At 40.1% G+C, this 11,834-nt stretch overlaps 1 protein-coding gene across 2 annotated transcripts; it reads right to left on the reverse strand.

Annotated features, from left to right (window-relative positions):
• Positions 1 to 729: 729 nt before the first annotated feature.
• LOC115138551 (heat shock 70 kDa protein 4L-like) lies at positions 730 to 11,597 on the reverse strand. Of its 2 annotated transcripts, XM_029675485.2 has the most exons (20): positions 11,215 to 11,597; positions 9,682 to 9,739; positions 9,416 to 9,556; positions 8,680 to 8,802; positions 8,421 to 8,520; positions 7,604 to 7,737; positions 7,255 to 7,499; positions 7,075 to 7,151; positions 6,795 to 6,946; positions 6,546 to 6,652; positions 6,267 to 6,400; positions 5,501 to 5,697; positions 5,219 to 5,269; positions 3,724 to 3,798; positions 3,465 to 3,608; positions 2,920 to 3,045; positions 2,682 to 2,789; positions 2,320 to 2,439; positions 1,748 to 1,909; positions 730 to 1,627 (listed from the first exon to the last, which is right to left on the reverse strand). In XM_029675485.2, the coding sequence occupies exons 1-20, from the start codon at positions 11,319 to 11,321 to the stop codon at positions 1,445 to 1,447; spliced, it is 2,544 nt and encodes an 847-aa protein (XP_029531345.2). In that variant the 5' UTR covers positions 11,322 to 11,597; the 3' UTR covers positions 730 to 1,444. The 2 variants fall into 2 exon arrangements, with proteins under 2 accessions (XP_029531345.2, XP_029531346.2); XM_029675486.2 differs by lacking the exon at positions 5,219 to 5,269.
• Between the last annotated feature and the right edge of the window lie 237 nt (positions 11,598 to 11,834).

An 11,834-nucleotide genomic window follows, 5' to 3' on the forward strand; every position in this document is an offset into this window, starting at 1 on the left:
TTAACTGTACTTTTTGTGTTGAGCATCCAGAAACAGTATTGCATTTATTTTGGCGTTGTCTACATGTAAAGAAATTATGGAAAGATATTCATAGTTTTATCATTGTAAATATTCTTGATAACTTTTGTTTGTTTTTTTTATGGGAGAATGTACTGCTCGGTTTTCTTAACTATAAAAAGGATAAAGAAAAACAATTTTACCTCAAATCTAATTGTGCTAGTGGCAAAATGTCATATTCATACATGTAAATTCACTAATAAAAAAACACTCTTTGGTGTTTTCTATTAGGAATTTGAGCAGTACATTAAGACCATTCTACATTCTTCTAATAAGAAAGCTGTTAAAACAATCAATATGTGTGCATCTTTTAAGGTCTTTGTATAATCTGTAATTAGTTGTACCCCCTAGCATATGTTATCATTGTTTGTATACTTCTTGTATGTATACTGTTTTTTCTCCAAAAAATATATATATTCAAAAAATAAAACATTCACTTCGAGGACTGCTCGAGCTCTCAGGAAAAAAAAGCACTAGATGCATTGAATAAAATAACATCCTCTGCATGTAGTAACATCCTCTAGAGACATCCAGCTCTAGTAACATCCTCTAGAGTTTTGTAGCATAATAGTCTTAAATAAGATGAAGATACTTTGATTACACATCTTTAGCACTTTAGTCAATTACATTTCGATCAATAATGAAATAACACAATGTTTGTCTTAAAGACAAAAATAATGCATTTATTACTTGCCGTCTTAAAATCTCATGATTCAAATATGGAAATGCATGAAAACAAGTAAAAGAATAGGCAGCACCTTGCTCTCTTGTCTTGCTACTTGACAGTTGTGGTGTGTCACCCATTTCAACACTAGGAATGTATCCTATACACAACTATATGCACTGGCCAGTTTAAATTACTAAAATAATATTTACAGAATCTAGACATACAGACATCTTTTCAAATTAATATATTAAATACAAATATATATAATATGTATTATTGCATACATAGTTTACTAATAGTTTAATAAGCCTTAGCGTTTGTTCAGACAGTAATTCTACTTATGTTTCACTACAAGGTTATGTGCAATAAGAGTCACCTTAGAGATCTGCTTATGGGACTTTTGAAATGCAAACACATATGGTTTAGAAAAACAATTTTTGGGAGAGCTTGAATTGTTTTAATCTATATCTAGTTTTACAGTTAATGACTATATATGGTATTGTCTAACCACTCAAGAAGGAGTGCACCATTGTAACACAAGGGAAAGTCTAAAAAGGTACAAATCAAACAGGGGGACTCTAAATACAAATGCACAAAACAGCCTGCTGAGTGGTGGTGGACATGGAAAAATGGTCCCTTGATATACTATGTATGTTTGGGTAGACCTGCTCTGATGGGAGCTAGAGTGATGATAGCAGAGCTTGTTTGGCAGAGAGGGGCTCAGTCAATCTCCATCTCTCCTGAGGGAGGCTTTGTCTGGTTGCTTCCCTTTGCCTCTCCCTTCCCATCAGCTCCTTGCCTTGGGCCGTTATGGGCCCCGTTGCTCTTGTAGTTCTCCTCTGACACATCCTCTGCTTTGGGCTTCGGCCGGTTGACCACTGGGTTGCATACTTCATCCAGCTCCTAAAGTATAGGTATATGTGGGAGATCGGAACATGTAGTATTATTAAAACGATAAGTAACTGGTGACGATGTGCCAATAGCATGTCATATGGTTGAATCATACCCTCTTATCACACACACCTGTATTTTGGAAATTATGTCTGCTACTTTGACTACTGGGTCCTGGGCGATGGTGAGTTGGCTCTGGGCATTCATCTTGCTGTTCATCCAGCCCATACTTTCATTTACAAACTTCTCCACGTTGCTCATCTCCTCAGTATTCAGATGCTGGTAACGTTCATCCTGAGTGTAGATAGGAAACAAAATAATTAGAGCTAGACCACCTCTATCTCATTACGTAAATTACCTCATCTATACCCTCACAAAATATTAATTAATCTAAATTTCACAGATAGTTTATTACATACGTCCTGGGTTAAACCCAGAAACATATTAAGTCCTAGAACAGATAGTGTCACAATTGCTCATAAAATGACTATGACATTGACCTAACCAGGTTTGAAAACTGTACAGGCCACATACGACTGATGACACTAAACAAGTCAAATGGAGTGTACTGAATATGGAAAAGGTAATACAGGGAAAGTAATTAGCACAATCCCAACAGAGTAGTGATGTAGTAGTTCACAGAGAAAAGGGGGCATTGTAAATGGTCTCAGCATCATTTCACTGCATCTCACACTGATTTTTACCTTCTGTTTGTAAAGCTCCACAGCCTTCATATAGAGTTGGATCTTCTTGCCCATTTCTTCAAATGCCCTCGGCCTGTCCTCCTGCTCCCTGTGTTTGTCCTGAATGGGCTGGCCAAAACTCTGGAAAAGGACATCAGTCAAATCATCAGTCAAGTCACCAAAAGAAATGCTGAGTCACGAAGCCAAACCTTCAAACGGAGGTTAATGTTCTCAAATGGAGATTACACTGTTCACCTAAATGCCCCCCAAAACATTTCTTTATTATTCACGTATCTTGCTCCTGATTTCAGAACTGCCATAATAGCAGATGGGTGCAGGCAGAGGCTGGATATAAAAATCCTTTATGCTAAATGAACACTAACCTTAAGATCTTCCAGCTTGTCCACATAGACCTGTTTGTCTTGGTCCTCTCCCTCCTCATAAAGCCAGTTCTCTGTGTCTTCGAGCATCATTGTCAGACGATTACTGTCCTTTTTGGAAGGTGAGAAAGGCCAAAACAGGTATCAGTTAACACATGATGTATTGCAAAGCCTTGTTCTTTGTTCAATGTGGCAATATTTATTTATTAGTTGAAAGGAATATGTTAATCTAGGTTCTTACCTCCTCAGTGGTGTACTTCTCATAGATGCCACACAGTTTGTCCCGCAGGTCATACACATATTCCTCCACAGCATTCTTAGCATCATTCCTCTCTTTCTCCAGCTTGTCCTGGACGATCATCTGGCTCTGAAGTACAGAGAGAGAAAAGGAGGGAGGCACGTGTGCTGAGAGCCAAAATCAGCCTTCCGCCTCCTCTAATACCCACTCCCAGGTGGCTCAATGGAATCCAGCCACACAAAAATATAGGACACAGTGAGGTACATCATCTGCCACAGTTTTGTAGAAGTGTACTACATAGGTCAATCATGAATGAGACAACTAATGCAGCACTTGCTGTTACATTTCCAAAGGTGGTTCAGATTGTTAACCTTCATACAGAAACCCTTCCTACTCATGTTTTATGTCTTTGAACTAAACAAGGCAGGTAAGTTTTACTTTACAATAAGCTTTCCTTAGGGTCAAAGTTTTTTCCCCAGTCGACGCGACCAGCATTACAATGAGAATATGACTCCGCTGCTGGGAAGGCCTTATTAAGAGTGACTCACCTCATACTCCACAAAGTCATTGAGGACCCCCCTGTCCAGCTGTCTGATGATGTTGGCCAGGATGGGAAGGTCAGTGCTTTTCACTTTGACTTTGGGCTTGCTTCCCCCTGCTGCTGGGTCCTGCTTCTCACCAGGGACTCTCTCCTTTGTTGGGAGATTAAACAAATAAATCAGTTCCAACTCTTATATTGATTCTCAGTGTTTCACAAGACATAAACGTTTAAGTGTAATTATAGTTTCTTATTATGAATGTATTCACCTTACTGCAGGAACTGACATCCTCATTCTGCTGGTCCCCCTGGCCTTGACTCTCCTGGTCCACCTGCATTTTAGTCTGAGACAGTAGGACACTCTCACAGCAACATCACCTGAATATTACAATCAACTCTTGGCTGCTCTAATTCCAGTAGGTTTGACTCATGGACCACCTTAGTAGTGAAATTCATTATGTTACACCTATGTCTATCTAAACCAGCTTACTTCAAGCTGCACACCCCTCCTGTTAAAGTAATTGTGCAGTGTTTCCAGATTTCTATGAAATATGACCTATAATTAATTACAATATGAGTGAAATAGTTTTCCTTCCTAAATATGGTAATTAAGTAAGTTAAAAAGCTGCTTTTCTGTGTTGGAATGGTGTGTTTGAGATACAAGTTTTAGGTGGAGTTTAAGTGGAGTTTTCTCTAATTTATGCTTTGGCCACAAATACGAGTCAACAACGAGTCAATAGGAGTCAACAACAAGTCAATACGAGTCAACAACGAGTCAATACGAGTCAACAACAAGTCAATACGAGTCAACAACGAGTCAATACGAGTCAACAACAAGTCAATACGAGTCAACAACAAGTCAATACGAGTCAACAACGAGTCAATACGAGTCAACAACAAGTCAATACGAGTCAACAACGGAATATGATTTTCACTGGACAGTTGTTTTAATCTAATCAAAATCTCTACTGTTCAGAGATGCCAATTCAAATGTTATGATCTATAATTAATTACAATATGAGTGAAATAGTTTTCCTTCCTAAATATGGTAATTAAGTAAGTTAAAAAGCTGCTTTTCTGTGTTGGAATGGTGTGTTTGAGATACAAGTTTTAGGTGGAGTTTAAGTGGAGTTTTCTCTAATTTATGCTTTGGCCACAAATACGAGTCAACAACGAGTCAATACGAGTCAACAACAAGTCAATACGAGTCAACAACGAGTCAATACGAGTCAACAACAAGTCAATACGAGTCAACAACGAGTCAATACGAGTCAACAACAAGTCAATACGAGTCAACAACGAGTCAATACGAGTCAACAACAAGTCAATACGAGTCAACAACGGAATATGATTTTCACTGGACAGTTGTTTTAATCTAATCAAAATCTCTACTGTTCAGAGATGCCAATTCAAATGAGTAACACATTCAAATACACTGACATATTGATAATATCAAAGGAGTGGGGGATGATTTTTTTTATAGCAGACACAGGTACAGCACAGCCTGTGAAGGATAGAGCTATGAAGATGTGGAAAGTATATTAATCTTAATAGCTATTCCACTGGCTTCATGTATCCTCTGGCGTCACACACTGCCAAGCCTGGTTATACAAACACACCCGTTCTCTCAAGCTCAATGTGATGAACCTTAGTAAGACCAGTGCTCCACAGATGAGACCAGCAGTGGACTTCACCTTGCAGAAGGTGAAGTGGAGTATGAAAAGGGATTGGAGTGAGGGCTAATCACACACAGTGACCACAAACCTCCTCCATATAGTTAAAGGTGTCATCTTCAATGAGAGGAAAGGGGTGCAGCTTCAAGAGCCAGGAATAGAGAGAAAATGGGCTTGAGTGAAAATAACCACATAGAAAAAGACATGAGGTCAAATCAGTGCTTTAAGTCTTAGACCTAAGACATTCAAAGGGAAGATTAAACAACAGCTTCTTTGTCACTCTGAAATCTTAAAATAGTGTGAAGTGGCTGAAAAACAAACTTCACAAATGTGACATTCAGGTGAATCTTCTCACTCCTCCTATCTCTCTTACTTGGTCCTCTGGCCTTCCTTCATTCTGCACAGTGGGTTCCATGTCCATCTGAACATCCTCTCCTTCACCCTTCTGCTTCTCGATCAGGGAGGCACTGGAAACACTGAAGATGCCATGCACGTTGACGCGCACTTTGACCTTCACTTTGGAGCTCTCTCCATCAGGCTGGGGAACCACATTCTGAACAGAAAAACGCCCTGAGAAAGCAAGAGAGAAAGGGATGGAGGGAGAGAGACGTTCAAATGTCACACCTGATGGAGTCACAAGAAATGACACAAACACACTGGAGAATTGACATGTCCATCAGAGACAGGGGAAAGAGGATGGGGTCTGACTAGCTAGTAATTGCACTTCTTTCAAACTGAAATCCCATCTGCGACACCCCCTTATAATGCACACACTCACACACACAGCTCGGCTCTGTAAATGACTCCTGTGACTCATAGGGACGCAGTGTTCCATGAGAGATTAAGCCTGAGTCCTAATTACCAGCCAGGTGGGAGACCCCCACTATAGGGTTTCATTGTTCATCATCAGGCTGGCCACCAGGGAACACTTGCAAATAGCCATTACAGACATATTGGAGCTGAATTCCATAGAGCACACTGCTCTGTCTTGTAAGGGGATCTCAAGGCAGAATAGCAAAGTGCCATCCGGGTGTTACAGCTACATATTTTATGTTCAGTGAGACCACCTTCAAAACCCTTGAACAGGTACATTAAAGATGGAAGAACTGCAGAGGCCTGAGTTGAATAAGCAGGTGTACCTATCCTGATGTCCGGGTAAGGCAGCTCCTGTGGGAGGCTGTAGAACGCTTCCAAGTCAAAGGGCTCCTTCTTGTGGAAGGTAATGACTTTGGAGAAGGGTGCTGCATGGTTCTTACTGTACACCTCACATTCTCTGTAGAACAGACAATGGTGTTGAATGAGGTCAAGACAAACACAGAGGGAAACACTGAGTTGTGATGTCTGCTCATCTTACTATAAACAACACTGTACCAACAGACTGTTTCTTTCTATAGAGCCAGCTGAGTATGTGCCCTTACCCAACTCCATCTTCTGTGGTGGACTTCCAACGCAGGGTGATGGGAAAGGGAACCACATCAGTGATAGAGAATTCACGCACCTTAAATGCTGGGGACATAATTGCACACTACACACACACATACATAAACAAACACACACCCAAACAAGGACACAAACACACAATCACTTTGTTACACACTGAATATTACAGCAAATCATATACAATTGATGGCTGAAGTTTTCATCTCTGTAAGAGGATAGGGGAGTACCTGAAGAGCACAGCCCCGTGCCACAGCCTCATCTGCATTGAGTGTGGTGCTGACATCTTTGCCAAAGAACTTGGAGATCCTCTCTTTAATGGAAGGGATCCTAGTGGCTCCTCCTACCACCTCCACTGCATAGATCTCATCCCGGCTCAGCTCTGACGCAAAACACAAACACACAGAGAGGGTAAAATAATACATGTTCTGGTTACTGTTGAAATATCATTTACTGTCACCACGGATGTTCATCTACTAAATCAAATTTGATTTGATAAAAATTACGTACTTGATTGTTCCATAACTGCTTTCAATGGTGCCTCTACTCTCATCAAAAAGGGTGCACACAGTTCTTCAAACTGGACTCTGAAAATTAAAAGGAAGGGGAAAAGTGGAATTATCATGAATGCATATAAATCTCTAAGACTATAGGAAGCTAAACGAAGGGGTCACAAATCGATATGTGTACCTGTTCATTTTGCCTGTCACATCAATGTCATTCATGAAGCACTCGATGTTAATGGGAAGGTCAGAGCAGTTGGCGCTCATCAACTTCTTCAGTTTCTCACATTCCTGAGACAGCCGCAGAATAGCCCTGGGGTTCTCCCTCACGTTGAGCTTGTACCTTGCCTTGAATTCCTCGCAGAAGTTATCCACAAGTGCCTCATCAAAGTTACGCCCACCCAAGTAGGGGTCAAAGGCTGTTGCCAGGACCTGGTTAATTGACCAGACAGTTAGGGGTTAAATATGGAAGAAATAATTTTAAAAGAAGGGTGAAAATAGTGATAGGCTTCAGTACTTTAGGAATAAAAATCCACCTTGAGTTTGCCTTTGTTAAAGGCTGATATGGAGACCTGGAATGATGAATGTCCCAGGTCCACGAACACCACATTGCGTGGCTTCTCTTCTGGGGTGGGCAGGTCCTGTTTGTAGATCCCATAAGCCAGGGCCACTGCCATTTAGAAACAACAATATGAGATACTCTAATGAATAACACTACAACACTGCAGGAATAAGAGCATCTTAGTGGATGGAAATGAATATAAGTAATGTATGTGTTATAAAGTCATTCTGGTCCCCTAAACCTAATATCACAAAATATGATTATATGTTTGTCAGCTTAAAGGCCTACACATTGTAGCTTAAAGGCCTACACATTGTAGCTTAAAGGCCTACACATTGTAGCTTAAAGGCCTACACGTTGTAGCTTAAAGGCCTACACATTGTAGCTTAAAGACCTACACATTGTAGCTTAAAGACCTACACATTGTAGCTTAAAGACCTACACATTGTAGCTTAAAGACCTACACATTGTAGTTAAAGGTCTACACATTGTAGCTTAAAGGCCTTCACATTGTAACTTAAAGGCAGGCCTACACAGGCCTACAAATCCAAAAAGGGGCTTTTCAAATGCCCTCTGTGAATATCAGTGCCTGCTGATTAAGGGGAGAAAACTAAGACTTGCAAAACTGCAGTCTCTAGGGAACCCCAGCCTATTTTGGGATAACGATATTCCCTAATCAAATAAAGTTGTTGGTAGAAATAAAAAATGTGTTGTGAAACAATTAAATACACATTAATGCTTTAGGCAACTAGAATCAATAAATCTAAAGACACTCTGTGGGAACCACTGACCTGCCGTGGTGTCATTGATCAGACGCAGACAGTTCAACCCTGCAATTTGGGTGGCATCCATCACAGACCTCCTCTCTGCATCGGTGAAAAAACTTGGAACCTATGAAACAAAACTCTTGTTAGAAAAGAATAAACTTGAAATAGGATGGAAATATTTGTATGGTTAGTTTCATGGTATATTCAGATGTGCAGTAGCTATATTGTTATTATGTTGACTAGTTCCATTTTCAGTGTATTGCAATATATTGTTGTAACTCACAGAGATCACACAGTCCACAACTGGCTTCTTGAGGGCGCTCTCTGAAGTTTCCTTCAGCTTGGTCAGCAGCATTGCTGTTACCTGCTCAATTGTGAATACCTTGTCCTCATCCAGATAACGCACCTATGAATGGGACACAGTTTTCATTTAGGTCATTTAGACCAATGGTTCCCAAACTGTGGGGTCGGCATGGGGTGTGCGGGGTCCCCCCCTCCTCCCCCCTCCTCCCCCTCCTCCCCCATAATAATAATAATAAGGAACTCAGTCTGGATTTCAACTTACTCTTGAAAGATGTAATAATAAATTCACACAGTGCAATTTCAAAATTGGGGAGTGCATCATCAGTTTTCCTCTGGTCATGTCAGTCATTGCAGACCATAGAGTGCTATTTAGAACTTCTCAGAAATGTACAGATCAACTAGCCCATGACGGCTTATGTTTCTTAGCTAAGTTTTTCAGCCCATAGATTTTATGGTGATGTTTGAGTCACTCAATATCGCATGAATACACATTAGACATGGCAAAATGTATAAAACTACAAGAAAATGAGCTTTAAAACTGCAAAATTATCTTCTTTGTGGGTCAAATACAGTAGAAAATACAAACAATTGAGCAAAATAACAATGGTACTGTACATAGTGACAATGGACCATGGGGTGATGGAGCTAAAGAGAAGAAAATATAAATGGAGTGCAGTGAAAAAGGAACCGAGTGGAAATGGGTACAGTGGTGTTACCTTGATTCCAGTGTTGCCACTGGCCAGCTTGTGCAAGCTGTAAGGCAACTTGGGTTTCTCCCCCTGGACATATGGGTCATCGAACGCTCTGCCATGGAACTTCTTGAAGCCATGTACTGTGTTTTTGAAATTTGTTATAATCTGAAATAAAACGTATTTGTTTTACTTACATGTGATTTGATCCTGACCAATTTGATAATTTCCCAAAAAGTATTTATCAGCACAGTACTAGTACTATAAAATCTATTCTCATTTGATTATCTTACTTGACCCTTGGCTGCATTTCCAATGGTGCGGTTTTTGGAGGCCAGAGACACCCAGGCCCTGGGGAACCAAAACAAATAAATACATAAAAAAATATGCTATAGGCCTAATGGTTGATGGTAGGCTACAAGATAGATTGACATAGAAAGAAGAATTCCAGTTTAGAACGATGGAGGTTGAAAATCTGCAGATTATGAAGGGAATTTCACAAGGGAGTCTGTGAAAGTATTATGAATTAGGGCAGTAAGACAGAACAGTTCACCTTCAAATATTTAATATAGTGGCCTGTTCTCTGGGCAGCCGAACGAGTAGAGCAAAGACCGTGAGTAAAGTAGAGAATACCGCACATGCGCAGAAGCTTCAGACCTTTTCGGGAAGAGGATTCCGAAGAATTCGTGCTCATTAATAATATCCCTTTCTTAACTAATTTAACTGATACACTTACGGCATCAGCTCATTGTGTTGCTGACAAAGAGTGATCCGGGTTTTTCTATGCATAGAAAAAGATGCCTGCAGTTGCTCTGATGTCATTTTAGTTATTTGGAAATTGTAGTTATTTGCAAGAGCAGGCTGTAATAAAACCCAGGTCATTACATTCCCTCTCACTGAGAGTATTGGTGCACCTTGCACAGTGGCATGTTAGGAGGAGCAGGTGGAATCTTACAGTTTCGAGAGGAATTCGTGTCAACTAAACTTTAGGCCACAAGGCTCCATGTGAATACATATGTATTCACAGTCACCTCTTCCAACGTCATAACGTGTGTATGATAGTCACATTTACATAGGCTTACACGCAGCCATAGGCTTACAAGCAGCCAATCTAGAGCCTATATTTATCTTTGTTCAAATGATTCTGTCCACATGGGAATTTGTCGTACTCTATGTCTGAGAGCAAAAAAAATACCACAACAGTCAAGTCCCAGCAAATGCAATGATGATCGCAAGAAATAAAATGCGATATAGCCTACATTTTGTTGACACTCAACGCATGGGCCTGCTTTGAAAAAAAAACCACAACATACCTTATTTCAAAAATAGAGTAATGTAAACATATTCATTAAAACAACGATAAGACATGAGATATAGAAAGAAATCAACAAAAACATTCTAATACTGAACAATTTGGTCATATTTGGGCGTAGGCTATCGCCAAGCCTTAAAAATCATGTCTCGGAACAGGATAGGATAGAAAAGTGTAAGATAAGGCCAAAAATTCCATATACGTATACGATTGCAATTATTAAGTCATTTGGTAAAATTAACATGTAACAAAGACTTATGAGAATGGAGACGACGTTATAACGTTGTAATAAGCAAAGCTGAAAAATATACCAATCAATAGGCTACGCATGTACATGGAAGAAAAAATAATATCCAATGTAATGTCATCCTCCAATGTAAGATATTCATAATTACACATGAAACATCCATCGTAGAAGCATTTGATCACTACGCCATCAGGTAGGCTACAGCGCGCATCCAGTCGCAAACATTGCGCACAGTCACATTCTATATAGTGTCAATGATATACTTACGGCGTACATCTGTCACTGTATTCATTGGCAATGGTTTCAATGCCGCCGCTTCTGGCAACAGCGATGTAACAATTTTGGAAACCCACATCAATACCTACTACTGACATAATGAACGTAGCTGTTAGCTTGCGCTATTCCACGTTACGACTGACACTTGACACCTTTCCGATTAGAAAAATAAAATACTCCACTATGCGTGACTGTAGGCTATTTTAAATTATGCCTTTCGTTTTCAGCATCTATTTTAGAGTTAGTTTACACAGTGCTGACTGAATTACTAGCTGTTATGTAAAACAAACTGTTTATAGTCAACTCATTCAACCTAATCCCAGTGAGCCTGGATGTCCACAGGATTCTCTCAGCCTCTATATGGCTACAGTACCATCCGGCAATCCAAGCAAACATGCGCAATTGTAAAGATCAGTCTGGAATGCCTTTAAAACCCGCCCCTGCTATCTGTTATTGGTTAAAATTCACCAAAGGTGTATTTGATTGGTGCGACAGACCATATGAGAGAAAAATCTAGAAGTCCTTGAAAGGGAATCTGCCTTTACGTCATGAGTGACAGTGTAGGGCATGGTCTGCTAGTGTAGGGATAAGTGGATTTGCCTCGAGAAGCA

The sequence above is a fragment of the Oncorhynchus nerka genome, linkage group LG12 (genome assembly GCF_034236695.1).
Source record: "Oncorhynchus nerka isolate Pitt River linkage group LG12, Oner_Uvic_2.0, whole genome shotgun sequence".
Taxonomy (NCBI): Eukaryota; Metazoa; Chordata; class Actinopteri; order Salmoniformes; family Salmonidae; genus Oncorhynchus; species Oncorhynchus nerka.

Excerpts from the sequence above, each read along its gene's own strand:
- LOC115138551 (XM_029675485.2), bottom strand. The coding sequence starts at position 11,321 with ATGTCAGTAGTAGGTATTGATGTGGGTTTCCAAAATTGTTACATCGCT. Across the intron at positions 9,557-9,681 it reads GAAATGCAGCCAAGGGTCAA|ATTATAACAAATTTCAAAAA; the intron begins GTAAGATAATCA and ends GTTTTATTTCAG. Across the intron at positions 7,738-8,420 it reads GATCAATGACACCACGGCAG|TGGCCCTGGCTTATGGGATC; the intron begins GTCAGTGGTTCC and ends TCTAAATGGCAG.